The sequence below is a fragment of the Octopus bimaculoides genome, chromosome 1, assembly GCF_001194135.2.
Source record: "Octopus bimaculoides isolate UCB-OBI-ISO-001 chromosome 1, ASM119413v2, whole genome shotgun sequence".
Taxonomy (NCBI): domain Eukaryota; kingdom Metazoa; phylum Mollusca; class Cephalopoda; order Octopoda; family Octopodidae; genus Octopus; species Octopus bimaculoides.
Genome location: NC_068981.1, coordinates 181,631,329 through 181,652,790, shown reverse-complemented (window position 1 = coordinate 181,652,790; position 21,462 = coordinate 181,631,329). Strand labels below are relative to the sequence as shown.

The following is a 21,462-nucleotide window of genomic DNA, read 5'->3' as shown; positions in this document are numbered from 1 at the left end:
AACCTATATTTTCATAACCAAGACAAGTTTTTCTCAAAATATCAGGTACTCCCATAGGTGCGGGAGTGGCTGTGTGGTAGGAAGCTTACTTCCCAACCACATGGTTCTGGGTTCAGTCCTACTACAAGACACCTTGGGAAAGTGTCTTGTGTGTGTGTATGTATGTGTCTCCCTCCCCGGCCACCATTGCTTCACAACCGATGTTGGTGTGTTTACATCCCTGTCACTTAGTGGTTTGACAAAAAGAGACCGATAGAATAAGTACTGGGCTTACAAAGAATAAGTCCTGGGATCGATTTGCTCGACTAAAGGTGGTGCTCCAGTATGGCTGCAGTCAGATGACTGAAACGAGAATGAAAGTGTCTCCCAAATGCCGCACAAACACATTCAAACCTTGGAATTTGAATTTTTTTTGTGTATGTGTTTGCATGTATGTGTGTATGTAGTTGTGTGTGTGTGCATGGAAAACCTAGTGAGATTCTTTTATTCATTTACTTGTTTCTGTCATTTGACTGTGGGCATGCTGGAGCATCACCTTTTAGTTGAACAAATCAACCCCAGGACTTATTCTTTGTCAGCCTAGTACTTATTCTATCTGTCCCCTTTGCCAAACTGCTAAGTTTCAGAGACATAAACACACTGACATCAGGTGTCAAGTGATGGTGGGGACACACACAAATATATATATATATATATATATATATACACACACACAATGGGCTTCTTTCAGTTTCCGTCTACCAATTCCACTCACAAGGCTTTGGTCAGCCCGAGGCTATAGTAGAATACACTGGCCGATGCTGCTATGCTGTGGGATTGAACCCAGAACCATGTGGTTGGGAAGCAAGCTTCTTACCACAGCCATGCCTGCGCCTAGCTATCTACTATCTATCTACTCTCTCTCTCTATATATATATATATATATTGTCTTTTTACTTTTACAGGTGGTAGGCTGAAAAAACTTGATGAAGATGTGTGCAAAGAGGTCTATGGCTGTATGTCTTTATTAATTGCTGAAGCAACCAAGAATGATGCTGATGTAAATTCATTAACGTAATATACATTTATAATTATTTTAACTTTATTTGCTGCTCATTTTTTTTTTTTATGGCTGAAGGACAGTGCCTGTGATGGTTGCAGGACCTCTGAATTCAGGGGAGAGGGGAAGAATCCATAACTGGTGTTATTGCAGTTGGCTATCTTCAGATCAGGGATTTAGTCTGGCTGCTGGAACAGGATGGATTCCTTCAAAAGCAGCCAAGGACCAGGTGTGGAAGATAAACAGTTTTCACCTATCCAACTTGGCTTGAGAGACTTGGCATCAATCCAGGGAGATGATAAAAGATACCAGCTTACTAAGTGTTTATTCATGCCATCTACTGTCAGCCCAAAACTGCTTATGAACTATGCATTGAACCACAAGCACTGCTTTTGTTCATTTACATATTAGTCCATCCATGGTGTGTGACTTCTTTGTTAGGGTGTTGGGCTCATAATCAGAAGGTCATGGGTTCAATTCCTTGACCAGGTGGTGCATTTCACCTTTGAGCAAGGTACTTCATTCCATATTGCTCTAGTCAGCTCAGTTGAAAATGAGTACCAACTGGATGCTGGCACAGCCCCCCCCCTCTCTCTCACCAGCTGTCACAACTTGTAACTATAAGAATGTCAAACTGGGTACCTTGTTATATTTGTTCTGGTTCTTTGTGTTCAAAATTCAAATCCTGCTGTGTTCTACTTAAGAGGTACCATCTGGTACTTTGGGTGACATTAGCAGATTCTATTCTTTTGCAAGCATTCAAACCAGCTCCCTGGTTTGAGGATATATTCCTCTCTCCCTTCCACTCGTCTTGGAGGGAGTCTAAACCTCAAAGTATTGAACAAAGCAACAAAGGAATGTCTATGAGGTCACTCTACTTGCTCACAATACACAGTGAAACAACCAAACAAGATCACATCCTGTCACCTTCAAAAAGAAAGATCACATTAAATAATGTATTCCTATTTCCACCCGTTTCATACTTTGACAGTCCACCCCAATACCTCATCATCACTATTTCTGTCATATTCCAGCTCCAGCCAATCATTTCCACCCTCAAAAATTCTAACATGTGAGAAGTCATGTAGCTCCTCTACAGCAAGAACCCTGTTCTGCTCCGGCCCCTTCACTCATCCTTTTATCTCTTATTCCCTAGCATAAACATGCTCCCTCAATGTTCATAGTCTTACAGGCTACATTGTGGTATCAAAAAAACAAACCACTAAGTACATGCTGCAAGTGGAGGCACATGGCCGAGTGGTTAGAACAGCAGACTCACAGTCAAAGAATCACGGGTTCGAATCTCAGACCGGGTGATGCATGTGTTTATGAGTGAAACACCTAAGCTCCATGCAGCTCCATCAGAAGGTAATGGCAAACTTTTGCTGACTCAACACAACTTTCTCTCACTCTTTCCTTCTGCCTCTAGCAGCTCACCTGCGATGGACCGGCATCCCATTCAGGTGGGGAACCTATACACCAATGAAACCGGGTAACCAGCCCTTATGAGCTAGGCATGGCTTGAAAAGGAACAAACAACAACATGGTGTAAATTTGTTGGTTTTAGGAGTGCCAACAGTCCAGTTGTAGAAACCATGCCAAAGCTGACACTGCAACAGAACATGATGTAGTCCTTTAAGCCCATCAAATCCTGTCAACTCATCCAGCCCATAACAACGTGGAACATATACAGTACTAGATTAGCCATTAAACAAAATAAGCACGTGCTTTATGGCATCAAAGGAAGTGGGGGCACCTCAGCAGTAGTAAATGGTTTACTGCACAAAAGAAATCACTTTAATCTTGCTAAAGTAATATTTGAAGTAATTTTATGATCGGAAATATAATTTCAAAGTGTTCATGGTGTCAAAATAAAACATTATTTTCCATTTTACCATTAGTTTTGTTACATTTTGAAAAAATATAAACCTATATTCAAGTGAGGTCATTGCCAGTGCCACTGGACTGGCTCCTGTGCAGGTGGCACATAAAAAATCTCATTTGAGTGTGGCCGTTGCCAGTACCGCCTGACTGGCCCTTGTGCCGGTGGCATGTAAAAGCACCCACTACACTCTCGGAGTGGTTGGTGTTAGGAAGGGCATCCAGCTGTAGAAACTCTGCCAGATCAGATTGGAGTGTGGTGCAGCCATCTGGTTAGCCAGTCCTCAGTCAAATCATCCAACCCATGCTAGCATGGAAAGCGGACGTTAAACGATGATGATGATGATATTATGGTTTATTATCGTTTATATTTTGCCATTCATATATATGGGGGCATCAAAATCTGTTAAGTGCTTAGGGCCTCTGTGGGGTCTTATCTGCCCTTCATCATATAAAATGATGACATCTTAAATGCCTTTTTCTTTCTTTTCTTTTTTTTAAGATCTACCTTATATTGAAACAATGTAAAGAAGTGATGAGATAAGGTTAATAATGTTGAAAACCTTAATTACTCCTACGATAACTAGTTCCAGAAATACAGATATGGCTTTCATTTCTAATTACAATATTTTTTCATTGTTTGTGTGTTTCCAGGTCCTTGTTGGAAGAATGTAATTTTTCTAAAGACAGAATAAAAACATTTCTTGAAGTATTTCAAGTGAGTGTATTATTTAATTTCATTATTTTCCAACTTCTGAAATGTCAATTTTATTATTATTATTATAATTATTATTATCATTATTATTATTATTATTATTAGAGAATACGAATAGCACGATGCAATTTCAATAGATATTTATTTTTTCGGTTGAACAAAGTTTTGACAGCAAGCCTGTCTTTGTCGAGTTCTAAATGAAAAGTGATAAAAATTCAAAGTTATAGAAATTCGAATGCGAAATATGAAGGGAGCTACCAGCATCCACATGTTGAGGGGATTACATCATCAATGTTCAAACTTTGAAGACTGATGATGTCATTCCAAGACAAGTTTCGTCGACCAGAATTATGTGATGAAAGAATCGCGATGTTTAATGATCAATATGGAGGGTAAGAAAAACAGGGGAGGTAACTCTGAAATTTAAATTAAAATAACGCTGAAGCTAAGGAGTGGGATCCGTCTGTCAATGGATTATAGCAGTGGTTCTCAACCATTTTTAAACCTCTGGACCCCTTTAATTACCATTTTATGCTGGTGGACCCCCATAGCCATTCCATGTCTAAAAACTAGTCTTTTTTAGATGTTTTTCAAAATTCCTATTTTGTCTTTTTACACATTCACTTCTATAGGTTTGCAATAAGCACTCACTGGAGAGAGCATGTTTCAATGGCCGGGAACATATTGAACTATGTTAAGCAATAGAGAAAGAAACCTCGTTGTTTCTGGCTATAAATGCATCTAAAAGTGAAACTTTTTCATGAACCCTTAAAATCCTACCTTGGACCCCCTGGTCTACTACTTTGCTTTTGTGGGCCCCCAAAAGTCTTAAATGGACACCCAGGATTCATACAGACCCCAGTTGGTAACCAGCAGGTTATAGGGACTACTCTGTGTTTATATTAGTAAACTACCTTCCTGTAGTGTGTTTATTACTTGGGCTGGAACACATAATTATCTTTGCCAGTGACAGGGTACAGTCATTCACTCCTTCAGCTAACAGACCAACTTTCCTATATACAACCACCATCAAAATATTTGTGGTCACTCAACCTGCTAGAAATAGCTGCCAAATCTGCCTCTAATCACAGTCTGCTGCCTTAAAAAGTGAACACATTGGTTTTCAACTAGATGATGGCACAGATGCGGTATTGGGCTCATGTTGAGTTCAATTCCTGGCAGTGCATTGTCTCCTTGAGCAAGACACTTTATTTCACGTTGCTCCAGTTCATTCAGCTGGCAAAAATGAGTTGTACCTGTAATTCAAAAGGTCCAGCCTTGTCAGATTTTGTATCATGCTGAATCTCCCTGTGAACTACATTAAGTGTACATGTGTCTGTGGAGTACTCAGCCACTTGAATGTTAACTTAACGAGCAGGCTGTTCCATTAATTAAATCAGCTGGAACTCTCAACATCATAACTAATAGAGAGCCAGATGGTCCAGTATATCTGGAGCACTGAATGTGTAAACAATATCGAGTCTGTTTTAGTCGCATACCTATATAATGCAGGTCTAATTGTCCAATGTCACACTGACCAAGTCGAAACTGTTCTTTAAAAAATGAATTCATATTTAATCGCACTTTGGGCAAGTGTCTTCTACTATAGTCTCGGGCCGACCAAAGCCTTGTGAGTGGATTTGGTAGACGGAAACTGAAAGAAGCCCGTCATATATATGTATATGTATATATATATATGTGTGTGTGTCTGTGTTTGTCCCCCCAACATCGCTTGACTACCGATGCTGGTGTGTTTGCATCCCCGTAACTTAGTGGTTTGGCAAAAGAGTCCGATAGAATAAGTATTAGGCTTACAAAGAATAAGTCCTGGGTTCAGTTTGCTCAACTAAAGGTGGTGCTCCAGCATGGCCGCAATCAAATGACTGAAACAAGTAAGAGAGATATGACACACTTTTTTACAAAAGAAAAAAAAATGCCTAAAGAAAATCATCTTAGGCCCTCTGTAAGAAGTTGAGCCTGCCATAAACTGTGTCCCTGATGTTCATTACATCCTTCAAAATTTCCATGCTTTCTGAAATTCTCCAACAATACACCTGATGCCTCACCACTTTTTTTTTTAAAACAACTCCTTCATTGTTCATTTTCTATGCATATTCTATTTACTGTTCATGCACTTTTGGCTACTTTTTCCTGATGAATTGTATACGAGTTCATTATTATTTTATTATTTTCAGGAAAATAAGCCATTCCTTCAGGCCTTGTTAGCCAAGTAAGTAAAATATTGCAGTTTTATTCTTTCAAACTTTTTCGCTCAATAATATTCTAGTGCAGGGATCAACAACTTTTCTTTGAAATGGCCCACTTTTTAACATTTTACATTTGCCCGTAGCCCACATATATCACGTCTTAGATGCAGCATGGCTACTTGGTTAAGAAGTTCACTTCCTGCCCGTGTAGTTTTGGATTCAGTCCCACTGCAAAACATCTTGGACAAAATTCTTCTATAACAGCCTCAGGCCAATCAAAGCCTTATGAGTGGACTTGGCTAGAAACTGAAAGTTTGTCATGTGTATGTATGTAAGCACTGGTATTTATTTGTCTGAGTCTCCTGCAATGGTTACCAACAAGTAATGATGATCCTACATATGAAAATCTCCCCGACTATCTATCTTTATCCCATTTCCATCACCAGTAATGCTTACATAAACAAAAATTTAAGCAGATCAAAAGACTATCTTAAAAGCCATTAACTGCTCGATGACCAAGTTAAATTTGGAAAATTCTTAGAGAAGATCTGAAGCCCACAGTAAACACCTCAGGGGCCCACCTGTTGCTGACCCATGTTCTTGGTCATCCTGTCTCCATAACATTTATTCTGAGCTGTTGTTTTTATTCCAGCACCACTGAAAGTCTTCCCCACATTGTTGATGTCAAATGGCGACTAGATTACTATATTAAGGTTTGTAATTCGTACTACTATCATCTTTTTTTTTAACTGTCATTTCTCCGCGGGTGTTTTTGATACTTCTTGTATTTTTTTTTCAGTAATTATTTTTTACCACTGGATTCCTTTCCTACTGTTTTATTTTATATTCAAGTAGGAGTAGAACCATTTTTCTATACCTTTCTAGCAAACTAGAATGAGCAGAGGCATGTTACTTACTCAGGTTCTCTCAGTACACTAATTTGCATTACATAGTAACATGTGAATTCCTGAGCGCTGTAGTCCAGCACTTCAATCTTACTAAATAAGAAACTTGTGAGTTTTAACCCCTTTGATGTGAACCTGCTTGAGATGCCCTCTGATTCTATGATAGTAACTTCCTCTTTAAAGTGATCTAAATTAAAACCTTGCATTAAAATTCATGTCGATATATGTGAAAATATTAGATTATGATAAAATTATTTTATTTAATTCATTATTTTCAAAATTAATTGAAACAAAATCAGGTATACATTATTTACATTCGACGGATATTTACCCTCATCTTGTTAATACAACGTTTTGGCTGATATACCCTCCAGCCTTCTTCAGGTGTCTTGGGGAAATTTCAAACCTGGGTTCTCATTCCTAAGGTTTTTTTTTTTCCCCAATGGTATTATTATTATTACTGTTCAAGTCACTGCTTGGAATCGAACTCGGAATCTTGGGGTTAGTAGCCCTTGCTCTTAACCCCTATACCATATGCCCGTGGGCATATGGCATAAAGAACAAATATCCGTCGAATGTAGATAATGTAAAGTACATAATTCCTCAACTCTTAAATATAGAACTGTAAAATCAGGGATATTTCAGCAGAAATATGGTAATAAAAGGCTTAAGGTTCAAATCCATTAAGTTAAACTTCTTTCTTCATTTTCATTGAATATGAATGCTTTAAGATAACATGTTTTCACGCGTTTCTAGCAACTGTTAATATGAATAGATAAAGCTAGAGAATTCATGCAGACAGCTTAGGTATTCTCAAGTGGTAATTTTCTCTATCAGTAGCATGTGATTTCTGTGAATGGTAAGAGAACACTGCAAAGCGGCTAGTGGCAAGTTGAGAGAATAGTTGTAGGAGATGGGTGTTAAGAAATGAACGAGTGAAATTAGCATGGAATTGGTAGTTCAGTAGGATGTTAACTGTTGCCAGAGAGATTTGTAATGAATATAGAATGATGAAGAAAGTTAAGATATTAGAATTCTGGAACAGAATAAAGATGAATCAGAATGTCATCAAGGAGAAATATATTTAACACATTAACTGCCCCTGGCCTATTACTGGAACTTACCGAGGATGCCACATGTTCCACATGGTCAAACTGCATACTGTTTGATTACAAGGAAATGTAATTTTTTTGGCATTTTTACAATATTTCATAATTAAACTTTAATATTCAGCACTTGTACTATTTAACCCTTTCGATACCAACCTGACTGAAACTGACTCTGGCTCTGTCGTACAAATGTCTTGTTTTCATAAGTTTTGAATTGAAATCTTCCAAGCCTTAGTCACAATTTATGTTCGGAGCACCAGCTTAATGATAACTAAGTTATTTTACTAAATTCTTTGTTATATTTAAAATAATTTTAAGAAACACAGAGCATCTTAAAATAAATACTGTAACGAAAGGGTTAAATATCCTTGAAACCATGTCAAAAATACAGAATACAATATTTTCTCAAAATATGAAAATTTACCATCTGCAGTGCATATGGCAGTTGTGTAAAATTTATAATGAATCACTGGTGGTAGATGCCTCATTTTGAGAGTGAAAAGGGAAAAGCATACATGAGTAAGATGTTACACAGAAAGTATGTGTTAAGGAGAGGTTAGTCTTTCTTACTAAAGAGTCGATTGTCAATTGTTTGTTTACTCGATAGTCAAATGAGTTGTGGCCATATAGGTATACAGCCAATTAATTTTTTTTTCCTTTTCTCATTACAGAGTAATCAACTTGAAAGAATTCATCAACCAGTTTATCTTTTGACTTTGCTCTCAGAGGTAAAATTCTTGGAATTATTTTCCTTTGATTATATGAGACATGTTAATATTTGATAAATAAGGCAGTGAGCTGTCAGAATCATTAGCACGCCAGGTGAAATGCTTAGCAACATTTCATCCCATCTTTGTTCTGAGTTCATATTCCACACCAAGGTTGACTTTGCCTTTCATCCCTTTGGGGTCAAGGAAACAAGTACCAGTTGAGAGCTGGGATCAGTGTAATTGACTTGCCCCCTCCTTCAAAATTGCTGGTCTTGTGCCAAAATTTGAAACCAATATAATTAAGAAATTAGAAGAAAACATTTATTATTTAAACTATTTGAATGTCTTCATTTTTTTGTCTTGAATTTTTTTTCTTCAAAACAATTTTTGTGAAGTTTTAATAAAATATTCTAGTCTGCTTAGTCTTGTGTATGACTAAACTGCATCCAGTAGTGGGACCCTGATTTAGAAAGTTCCAGGTTTTTGAGGAGTGTGGAGTCACCTCTTAGCTACCATTAATCCCAGGTCTACTTTGACTTGCAGTAGTGTCAGAGACCCAGCTATGAATGTCATGGAAGTGCCTCCTGAAAATGATCACTGACAAACATCCCAATGGACCCAGGGCAAGCGAGGCCCTTCAGCTGCTCCTTTACTGGTTTATTTACATACCCTGCAAGTTTCCTTCTTTCCTAGCTTATCTTTGAGGCATAGGACCTATTTAAACTTTTAGGCAGGGAGATTGGTTCACCTATCAGGACATGTGCACACACTAGTGGGCTCATGTAATACAGCTATAGGTCAGCTCCTTTCTAAGTCTTGAATGCATTACCACCATTTTCAACTGAGATATTTAACCCTTTAATGTTCAAATTACTCTGCCAAATCTAAAGCTTATTTATTCATATTGTTTTGAATTGATGTATTGTCTCATCGCTTTGAGATTTCGATGATGTGATTGTTTATTTTTAGAATAACATTGTAGGATAGGTGTGAGAGTCTAGACCTGGCCAGTTTGAACTTAAAACAAGAGGCATATTTAGGCCAGATATGGCCAGTTTAAATACTTCCCTGTGATGATGAGGCTCCAACTTGGAAGTTCAGGAGTCTTGGAGACTACAGAGTCACCTCTAAGTCACCACTGCTCCTGGATCTACTCTAACCAGGGGTAGCAGTATCTGTCAGAAACCCCAGTTATGGGAAACAAATGGAAATCATTAAATAAGCAAATAAACACAACATAGACAATCTGATGAAACCACTTTCATTGGATAAACCACATAACAATCTGAAACAGTTCAGAAGTATTTCATCCTTTGGAAATGTAGTCGAAGAATTTGATTCTTTTACATTTTATATCAATATTTTTGTTGCCTTGTCTGTTTTTTTTTTTGTCATAAATTGTGATTTGCATATTAATGAAGCTTTATTACTAGATGCTTGTTTTTAGTTCATGCAAAAATTCCAAGAGTAGAGCGTTTAGTTCACCAGGCAAAGTGGTGTAATGATAGTAATCTGTTTTTCCTTGGAACATAAAGGCTGTAGCCAAATGAGAATTCATGACCATATATGGTCAGCGCACTCAGAGCGTACTTTAAGTAGGGCTGAGTAACTTGCCTGATTTTAGTTTTCTCTGTGAAGTGATTTCTTAGATGCAAGACCAGAGATTTGGTGGTTGAAGTCTAGGTGACTAAATGGACTGGCAGAGTCGTTAGCACGCCGGGTGAAATGCTTAACAGTATTTTGCCTGTCACTACGTTCTGAGTTCAAATTCTGCTGAGACCAACTTTGCCTTTCATCCTTTCAGGGTTGATAAATCAAGTACCAGTTGAGTACTGGGGTCGATGTAATCAACTATCTCCCTCTCACAAATTTCAGGCCTTGTGCCTATTGTAGAAAGTATTTATTGTACTGATTTCAGAATGATAAAAAGTAAAGTCGGCACAAGTCAGATCGCAACTCAGGACATTAAGGGATGTAACTAAATAAGTTATTTTCTCCACTGCTTTACCAATTCTGCCATTTATCAACATTTCTGTATTAAATATACCGTTTTTCTCTTTTCTTGAAAGGTTCCCGGTGAAAAGAAACTAAAAGAATTAAGTTTCTCTTGTACAGTTGAACAATTACAGTCATTAGTGAGTAAACTACGAGATGCTACACGGTCTTTACAACGAATTGCTCAAGTCTGAATCTTGGAATGGAATGTACATGATGATGATGATTATTTAAATATGAAATGCCGCAGAAACATTTACGAGTTAAAATGACAGCACTTGGTTAAATTCTCTAATGACAACAGATTGCCAATGTTTCACATTGTATTGAAACAAAACATATACTTTCAAAATTCTTTACTAAAAGGTAAATCAACCATACTACCATATTTGATGGTATAAAAGACACATGAGCATATGACACACCCCAACTTCTGCATTGCATATTCTGGAAAATTGAGTATCAGAAACCAAATTAACTTATGGAAAGCCCAACTTTACATATAGAACCCGTTTTTTTTTTTGTTTTTTTTTTTTTTTAAGACCATTTTTGGAAGGGAAAAAGTCTCATATGCCATCAAATTTGGTACTTACCATTTTTGACCAAAAGAACTTAAATTTGTTTAAATGCTTGAGATCAAAGAGAGCCTTTGTTTTTTTTTTTATATCAGTGCCAAAGTGCAACATACTGTGAGTAATTATCTGTAAAAACTGCAAGCTGAAACACGTTAGCCTTTTGAAGACTTGGCAGGAAAAAGGCTTCATTCTTATACCAAAAGATATAAAAAAAAAAGCATTTTCTTCATAAAAATATCTTTCTGAGTGTTATTTTCCTTTTATCTTTTGAAAAGCTATCATTCTTGTATTGTTCTTTTGTTTCAGTCATATGACTGCAGCCATGCTGGAGCACTGCTTTAGTCGAACAAATCGACCCCAGGACTTATGTTTTGTAAGATTAGTACTTAGTGGTTCGGCAAGAGACTGACAGAATGTTATGGGGATGTAAACATACCAACATCAGTTGTCCAGTGATGGCAAGGGGACAAACACAGACACAAATATATATATACGATGGGCTTCTTTCAGTTTCCATCTACCAAATCCACTCACAAGACTTTGGTTGGCCCGAGGCTATAGCAGAAGACACTTGCTCAAGGTACCACACAGTGGGACTGAACCCGGAACCATGTGGTTAGGAAGCAATCTTCTTACCTCACAGCCACACTGCACCTGTCATCTCAAATTTATTTATAAAATTTTTCAGTTGCAGATTTAATTCAAGTAGGTGCAAGCATGGCTACATGGTTAAGGAATTTACTTTGCAACCATATCATTTCAGGTTCAGTCCCACTGCATGGACCGTGGGTGAGTTTGTTTTTTTTCCACTATGACCTGGGTCAACCAAAGCTTTGTTAGTAAAAGTGGTAGTTGGTTAGTGTGTCTGTCCCTGCCACCACTTGACAACTAGTGGTGATCCGTTCATCCCTTTAGCATTCAGTTTATTCTGTCAAATGTAATCCTTATTTATCCACATTGTTTTGAATTAATCCTGCATTGTCCTGTAACTTTCAGATCTCAATGATGTGACGTTTATTTTTGTGAATGACAGTGTAGGGTAGGTATGAGAGGTTGGACCTGGCCAGTTTGAACATAAAACCAGTAGAATATTTTGGCTGAATATGGCTTGTTTAAATGCTAAAGGGTTAAGTCCCCCATAACTTAGCAGTTCAGCAAAGGTAACCAATAGAATAAGCACCAGACTTAAGTAAGTACTCGGATTGATTTGTTCAACTAAACTCCAGCAAATAAAAAAGATAAAACACAATCCAACAAATTACAAACAAAACCAAATACATTACTCTAAAATTCTCAGCTCTAAGAATGTCAGGGCTGAATTATTTATTTTCATATAGAACATGCTTTTATCAGTTTAATATATTTTCTTATTTTCATTCAGAAAATAACATCAAATTGTTGGGAAGGGGATGAGAGCCACGTAGTCCACATCTTTATTAAAAACAAATACAAACTACAATTTGTTAACAAATTTGAGGACAGCTGAGAAATGTCAAAGGTATTATTTCATTTTTTTTTTCTCCAGTAAAGTAAGAAGAACAGTGAAATATCAGCATCATATTGTGTCTGAAAGACTAATATTGAGCTATTGTTTTTACATTGTACAGTAAAAATATTTCAAAAGGACAACAAAAAAAAATAAATAAAACTTGTTACTGGATGTATTTTTTGTTCTTAAAGAGATACAAGAGTCTCCATTTTACATTCAGTAATTCGAATTTATAGGGAAGAGGACATGACAGTTTGAGGATATTAGTAATGGAAGTGAAGTGACATGGTTAACAACTGTAAAATAAAACTGGGCTGCCCAGATTCAGTTTATTGGGAGCTCATCACTATAATGATTGCCAGCAATTAGATTTCAAGACTAGTGTATTTAATATTAAAAAAAAATTAAACCATTAAGAATAGATCTTAGATTTATCAATTACAATCTAAAATTAGCCTCAAAGAAGCTAAGGGCACTCTTAGATGTATTTATCCAAGAGTTTTTAAAAAATAAAATTTTAATTCTTAGACAGAGAGCTGTTACAAAACTTGGATTTGAATAATGAACACATGTTAACATTTGTAGCAATGAGCTACAAACAGAACCACCTTTGAATGAAATTTTCTCTTGCATTTCGGTCAGTCACCTGAAACATTGTTACCATGGAAATTACTTAGTTCAAGCCAATAAGGCAGCTTCTATATGATCTCTATACCTTCTAGAAACAATAAAACCTACCTTAAATCACACCCTACTACTTTAAAAATAAGCTACATTGCATCATGTAATCATAGACATTATGGTCACAGCTGAAACACCTCATATCACAGCTATGCCTGATTATTCAAAACATTGTCATTGGTTCACAAGAACCTGTCACATGGTCAATGCTTTAAATAAAGAGAAATTAAAACCATTTTAAGAATATATTAATAAGGGCAAGAAAACAGAGCTTTAAACACTTAAATATTACTACCAACATCTAAACCTACATATTTGCAAATCTGAGTGTGTGTCATGGTTTAAATGATCTATCCATTTCTAGTTTTGAGTTCAGCTGGACTAATTCTTGAAGATTAAAACAACGTAGTGGAAATTATAAAAAAACAACCAGGCTATAAACATGTGTTGCTCTCTTTCATTAAAGAGAAACTCTGTTCAACTCCGTTTTGTTTTGGAGTATTAATCCTTGAAAATCCTGTAAGTGTTTCATCTACACACGCTTGTTGTGTAAACCTCAGAGGTAATCTTTAATTTCACACTTGAAGGATTTGTTTTTTCTTAATAGAAAAAGGCTACTGATAATCTTCCAATATCTTATCAATATATTAGAAATATTTCCCTCATCAAATGCTAAGCCAGTTTTTTTTATTATTGAATAATCCTGAAATGCTTTCACAATAGGCAGATTAACATAATTTATAATTGTCTTGCCTATTCGAAGCAATTGGAAGACACATGGAAACCATCACTTGATATGATAAAAATGCTAAAGCTAGCAGTGGCACTAAACAAACAAACAAGTTTCCATAAAGTTATTACTATTTATCAAAAGTCAGGGATGGTTGAGAAATGATATGTTATATTGCTGACTGAAGGGTTCCACATCACTGGCACCATGTCATGTCAATGTCCGAGACCTTTAACTTTTGCAGGATTAGTCAAAAGAACCAATAAATAAATGTCATGAGAATATAATTCTGTTTGGACAACAGGAGTATTGTATTGTTTAAGGTTCAAGTCTTGTTATGGAGCTAGAATTACATTTAAGACACTATTTCAGAATATCCTTCCTTTCCAATGAGGTTCTGCAACAGTGGCACTACTAGCAGTTCATTCAACCTGCAATACTTTCAAATGGCATAAAACAGCTAAAAATAATTAAAAATAGTCAGATTATATCTGTAAAAGGTTTCTTCTGTATCCTTGTACACTATGTCTAACTAGAGATCAAACTTATGTTCATATTGTTCATATTTTGTATAACTGCTCTTATACAGATATTAACAGAAGTTTAAGCTGACCTGTAGTTAGCAACATAGTATGAAATTGGCATGATAATGAGAAGAGAGAGAAATGATACGACTTGGTTTCCATTCCTAATATATTGAAAAAAGAGCAAGCTGCTAATTGTTGTTGTTGTTCACCAGGGAAAAAGACAATATTTTGAGGAAGATAATCACATGAGATTAAAGATCAAACATTGAGAGAACTTGTAAATCAATATTCAAGTGATGTTAGTTAGTGAATCACTGGTTAAGTTCATCTCTCACACAACAATCTGGGGACAGATTAGGATGAAAAAGAATAAATTATTATAAAAAAAAAAAACATCTGACAAAGACATGTGACTCCAGAACCAATATTTTGATTTCAAAACTAAATACTTGAAATATTACTACTTCTTATAACAAATGTATGATTGTGATTAACATAATATGGAAGCAGGTGATGGGTAGAAAGAAATCTCAGCACCAAGGATGTGGATATATATATATAAATTATACTTTTATGTCCTTCATAATATCTAAATGTAGTGCTAAAATAAGTAGGTGGTCCTAAATGGGCAGCCTATTTACATTTTTATACTTGTTTTTTTTTTCAGAAAATATAAATGCATTCAATTTAATTGTAATGTATTTACAATGTTATGGTGAATCAAGAAGAGAGGGTGATTTGGAAGTTTTAAGGAATGAAGAAAAGAAGGGGGGGAAAAATCGTTATGTGTGTGAATTAGAGGGAGAGGTCTGTAAGAAATACACAGATTAAGAAGAGAGAAGGTGATAGAAAAAGTAAAGATTGATGGATTTATTGGCTAAGAAACAAAACAGACACTGTAATAAAGGCAGTTGTAGTACTATTGTCCCATTCAGGAGGAGTTGATAGCGTGTAACTGTAACTGAGTAAAAAGTGTCATGTTGATGGTGAGAGAAGCACTTTGCTCTTAACTGATAAAAATGATAAAGTTAATCCCACCGACTTTTTTTACGGCGTTTACTGTCTGGCTGTAACTCCGTATTTTCACTTAATTTAGGTTGGTGCATTAATTGTGTGTTGTTTTCTTCTGATGCAGCCACAAAATTCGATTTGAATTGAGCCTAAATAAAATAGAAACATGTACTTCAATGAAAAATCTTGAAAGGATAAAAAAAACAATAACTTTCCAAAGAATCAAGTCATTACTCACTAATTTTGGACTAGAAACAGATTGCTAAATATCAGGTCATCCCATAAGTTCTGTCCAAATTTTGAAGGAAACAAGTGATCAAATGTTATATTTAATTGAAATTTAATCATCAATGTACTTTCCCTGATTATCTATGACTTCCTTCTATCTATTTACAAGCTTTTTAATCCCATCACTCTAAAACTCTTTTGGTTTCAAAGCGAAGCACTCTGAAATGTCAGTTTCGACCTCCTCCTGGCTTGCGAAAGTTATGTCCCCCCAAATGATTCTGTAGACTACAAAATAAATGGTAGTCTGAAGGAGCAAGGTCGAATGAATAAGGTGGATGAGGAATTTTTTCCCAACCAAGCTCTTCGATCTCCTGTGAGGTGATCTTTGCTGTGTCGGGTTGCGCATTGTCCTGATGAAACATCACTCCTTTTCGATTCCCTAAAGCGGGTCTTTTTTTTTCCTCAAAGCTTGGTTCAAACGCTCTAATTGCTGACAGTAGACTTGAGCATTGATTGTTGCATTAGGTGGTAACAATTCAAAGTGAATTACTCCTTTGCAATGCCACCAGATAGAGAGAAGAAATATTTCCCATGAAGTTCCCTTCTCAGTTGTGGTTGAGCTTTTTCCCTTTTACCAAGCTATTGTTTACGTTTAACATTTCGATAGAAGATCCATTTTTCATTACCAGTCACAAGTCTATCCAAAAAGGGTGAAATGAGTTTGTGAGAATGGAGAGAAGAGCAGATGTCAACTCAGGATTTGCGGTTGCTTTCAGACAATTCACGAGGCACCCATTTTCCAGTAGGAACCCTTCTAAGTTGTTGAAGATGAACATTTGTTTGGTTTGAAATAAGCTTTATTGCCAATTCTTCAACTGATAATGCAGGATTTTCTTCAAGTAATACCTCAAGGAGCTTATCATCAAACTCAACTGGACGTCCTGTTTGATCTTCATCAACAAGGCTGAAATCTCCACTTCTGAATTTTGCAAACCATCTTCTGCAAGTTCTTTCATTCAAGCATTCTTTCCCATAAACTGAGTGTGTGTTTCAAGTCGCTTCGGCTGCAGAGTTTCCCTTTTTGTACTCATAAAGCCTTATGTGCCTTAAATGCTCTTTGGATACTTCCATGTTAGAAACGGTTTTAATCAAAGAAATTTTAATTCTATTATTCTGTAAAATAATATTTAATTAGTTTAAATGTACACAAATGCATAAAAATAATTTTTAATTCCATTAGACATTCTAAAATACAATTACATTTTATTTAATTTTTAAAAGGGTAAAATCGGACAGAACTTATGGGATGACCATTTTTTCGTACTATCATGGCAAGATTCCACCACAAGATCCAGTCCTTGTTGGAGTGTGGTGACTTTTGGACTTCAATGACCTTAAGAGTTATGTCAATAGAAGTGCAAGCTCCCTGTACAGTCTCCCATACTGGAAAGATCAAAAGATAGATCAGCTCTTTCCAAAAGTAAAAATGGGTTTCCATAGGGCTAACACCCCTACCTAGCAAAAGATAAGTTACAAAAGCATCAACGATGATTCAGAACAAACAAAATCTGGGAGAGGAAGACATTCCCTTCAGGGAGATATACAGCCCAGAGCTGAGACCAAGAGGGATAGAAGATGTTGGTGGCCTGTATTCTATAAGGAGTGGAGGGCTTAAGCAAGATTGATTCTTCAAATTCATTTGAAGCATTTGTATAAATGAGTGCAGCTTCTCAAGCTGGGAGCCTTTTTGAATAACAGTTTGTAAATTTACTGTCTAACATTAATGATAATACCTAAGTGAGCTAAAAAGTAAACTGGGTCACTTTGTGAGTGTAATTGCATCTAAATTAGAAAGTAATGCAGTATGATCTGCTGGATGTACAATATTAATTTATAAGAAGAGTTTAATGCAAATGATTTTAGAATTTAGAAAATAACTGGGTAGAATAAGCATTGATCAATGTTTAACAGGGAAGATGACAGCATTGCTGTGGATGGGTAACTGCCAATGGATGGCTGAAAAACTGAAAATAGCCGTTTGGGGAAGTTACACATGGGTTGGCAGAAACGGCGGCGAGCTGGCAGAATCGTTAGCACGCTGGGTGAAATGCCTAACGGTATTTCGTCTGCTATTATGTTCTGAGTTCAAATTCTGCCGAGGTTGACTTTGCCTTTCATCCATTCGGGGTCGATAAATTAGGTACCAGTTACGCACTGGGGTCGATGTAATCGACTTAATCCCTTTGTCGTCCTTGTTTGTCCTCTCTATGTTTAGCCCCTTGTGGGCAATAAAGAAATAAGAATTAAGTAGGTCTTGAGAACTACATATCACCAGTCTTAAAGACAAAGTGTTTAGTAGTACCCAAATTACCAGGTAAGTTATGAAAAAATTACTAATTGCTAATTCTACAAACATATTTCTAACACACGTCTCATATATGTGATAGATGGTGCAACTCTATGCCAACATGTAAAGCGATGTAACAGCAACAGTGTTAGAAGAATATAGTTTAACAATCTGTAGTAAAATAAAAGATAATTTGTTTGGTTTCCATTTGAGAGAATACTTACAGCAAATGCTGACTTTATGGCTGCCAACCGGTCACTCTGTGGCCTAGAAGACAGGGCTAATGAAGCAGTTGATGTTGCAGGTCTAAAACCACTGAAACTAGATTCCTGCACTGAAGAACTCTGAGAAAAAAAAAGAAAATCAAAGTTAATCAATGTTAATCAAAAATCAATATTAACTGAAAATAGAACAATCATCACCATGATTTAATGTCTGTTTTTCCATGCTGGCATGAGTTGAATGGTTTGATACAAGTTGGTGAGTCAGACAACTGCACTCAGCTCCAATGTCAGCTTCAATATGGTTTCTGTGACTGGATGCCTTCCCTAACACCAACCTTTTTACAGAGTGTACTGGGTACCTTCTACACAGCACTAGTACTAGTGAGGTCACCAAGAAACCCACAAAACACCCCTAATAGTATAGAGGGCGGTGGCTTAGTGACAGTTGATCAACAGGTCAGAATATAACAGAAAACAGGTGTCTTGCTTTAGAGGAGATACATGGCTACCTTAGTACCCGAGTCAAAGAAGAGAGAACACACAGACACACACACTGCTATATTAGATCCCATTTGACTTTCAGACTGTTATGGCATATGTCCATTTAAAAAATTTTTTTTTTTATAGTTTCAGCTTAGAACTGCGGCCATGCTGATGCACCGCCGTGTAAAGGTGAAGTTGACGTCGGCGGAATTTGAACCCAGAATGTAGCGACGGGCATTTCGTCCAACGTGCTAACGATTCTGCCAACTCGCCGTCAGAAAGATTATGATTTAACAATTTCCCTGCTATTTCTAGCAGGTCAAGTAACCATACAGATACTCCCTGCTTTGATATATAAAAATAGACAATTTATTGCAAACTTCTTAGTGAGGAACACATGGATAGCAGACAACCTATATAGCTTCTAATACATATCAGATGTACATCTATAACTGTGCTGACTCATCACAGTTAAATGTTATACAGCTCTTTATTATTATTACTATTATTATTATATAAGATGACAAGCTGGCAGAATCGTTAGCGCACTGGGTAAAATGCTTAGTGGTATTTCACCCATTGGTAGTTCTAAGTTCAAATTCCGCCAAGGTCGACTTTACCTTTCATCCTTTCAGGGTCGATGAAATAAGTACCAGTGAAACACTGGTGTTAATGTAATTGACTCACCCGTCTCCCAAAATTTCTGCTCTTGTGGCAAAATTTGAAACCATTATTATTATTATTATTATTATTATTGTAAAGGTGGTGAGTTGGCAGAATTGTTAAGCACACTGGACGAAAAACTTTGGTATTTCACCCGTCGCTACCTTCTGAGTTCAAATTCCACCAAGGTCGACTTTGCCAGTCATCTTTTCAGAGTCAATAAAATAAGTACCAGTTGAGTACTGGGGTCAATGTTATCAACTAGTCCCCTCTTACTCAAAATTTCAGGCCTTGTGCCTTTAGTAGAAAAGATGATTATTATTATTATTATTATTATTATTATTAAGGCAGTAGGCTGGCAGAATTGTTAGCACATCAGGCAAAAATGCCTGGCAATATTTTACTTGGCAGTCATTGCGTTTTGGGTTCAAATTCCACCAGGGTCAACTTTGCCTTTCATCCTTTCAGAGTCAATAAAATAATAAGTACCAGGTCGATATAATCAACTATCCCACTCCCCAAAATTTCAGCCCTTGTACCTTGAGTAGAAATATTATTATTATTATTATTATTATTATTATTATTATTATTATTTATTGACACAATATTTAAAATTTCTTACATAGGGCAAGAGTGGCTGTGTGGTAGGTAGCTTCCTTCCCAACCACATGGTTCCGGGTTCAGTCCCACTGCATGGCACCTTGGGCAAGTGTCTTCTGCTATAACCTCAGGCCGACCAAAGCCTTGTGATTGGATTTGGTAAATGGAAACTGAAAGAAATCTGTCGTATATATATATATGTGTGTGTGTGTGTGTGTGTTTGTTCCTTGCTACCATCACCTGACAACCGATGTTGGTGTATTTACGTCCTCGTAACTCAGCAGTTCGGCAAAAGAGACCGATAGGATAAGTACTAGGCTTACAAAGAATAAATCCTGGGAGAGATTTGCTCGACTAAAAGCAATGCTCCAGCATGGCCGCAGTCAAGTAACTGAAACAAGTAAAAGAGTAGGCAAAAAGCCTTAGGTTTAAAATGAAAGGATAATAAGACAGCATGTAGTTCATGACCTGATGAGAAATATTAGTGTAAGTGTTGTAGCAAATGCAACGAAATAGGACGATTGGATGCAGAGGTTTTGGTAAAGCTGTTATGGCAATGAACGATGTGGTGCTGAAAGCACACACAAACACAGGGTGAGAGACAGACAGACAAATATTAAAGTGTTTGGAAAAATAAATGTTAAAACATGGAGTTATCTCCCTTGCCATCACAACACTACACCGAGAAAAATTGTTAAGAATAAAACAAGATTATTTCTGCCTAGTATAGCGAAAAGGGCTTCTTTAGTTTTACATTTAGTAATTCTGAGCATCTCTACAGCTTATACTGTGGTCCACGCCCAGCAAATGAAATCATTTTATATGTAGAATATAAACAAAATATCAAAACATCCTTTTTTGTATAGAATCAGTGGCACTAAATCCCTCAGAACCAAATTGCCTGCACCAAAACACCCTTAACCCATATGCACTTACACAACATATTTTGCCCGAGTTTTGAATCAAGTCGTGTTGACCAATAATCTGGGGGTGAGATTTTGTAGATGGAGACTGTACAGAAGCCCATGTATTTAAATATGTTGTTGTCATTGGTATCTTTTTATTTTGGAAAATGGTGGGAAGTTCTTTATACATATATATATATATATATATCATCATCATCGTTTAACGTCCGCTTTTCATGCTAGCATGGGTTGGACGATTTGACTGAGGACTGGTGAAACCGGATGGCAACACCAGGCTCCAGTCTGATTTGGCAGAGTTTCTACAGCTGGATGCCCTTCCTAACGCCAACCACTCAGAGAGTGTAGTGGGTGCTTTTACGTGTCACCCGCACGAAAACGGCCACGCTCGAAATGGTGTCTTTTATGTGCCACCCGCAC

The 21,462-nt window shown here is 36.7% G+C and overlaps 2 protein-coding genes across 4 annotated transcripts in view; one reads left to right on the top strand and one right to left on the bottom strand.

Annotated features, from left to right (window-relative positions):
- The window catches only part of LOC106871727 (COMM domain-containing protein 3), an 18,062-nt gene extending 6,674 nt beyond the window's left edge, over positions 1-11,388 (top strand). The window contains exons 2-7 of the mRNA XM_014918342.2: positions 945-1,053; positions 3,575-3,638; positions 5,831-5,865; positions 6,495-6,555; positions 8,528-8,584; positions 10,636-11,388. Of these exons, the coding sequence (XP_014773828.1) occupies positions 945-1,053; positions 3,575-3,638; positions 5,831-5,865; positions 6,495-6,555; positions 8,528-8,584; positions 10,636-10,755 (446 nt within the window). The 3' untranslated portion in view covers positions 10,756-11,388. The remainder of the gene's footprint in view (positions 1-944; positions 1,054-3,574; positions 3,639-5,830; positions 5,866-6,494; positions 6,556-8,527; positions 8,585-10,635) is intronic.
- Positions 11,389-12,415: 1,027 nt separating this feature from the next.
- Positions 12,416-21,462, bottom strand: part of LOC106871744 (ATP-dependent RNA helicase DDX42) — a 58,487-nt gene continuing 49,440 nt past the window's right edge. For all 3 annotated transcript variants that reach the window (XM_014918377.2, XM_014918386.2, XM_014918369.2), the window contains 2 exons: positions 18,374-18,493; positions 12,416-15,723 (listed from right to left, as the gene is read on the bottom strand). In XM_014918377.2, coding sequence (XP_014773863.1) covers positions 15,592-15,723; positions 18,374-18,493 — 252 coding nt within the window. In that variant the 3' untranslated portion in view covers positions 12,416-15,591. The remainder of the gene's footprint in view (positions 15,724-18,373; positions 18,494-21,462) is intronic.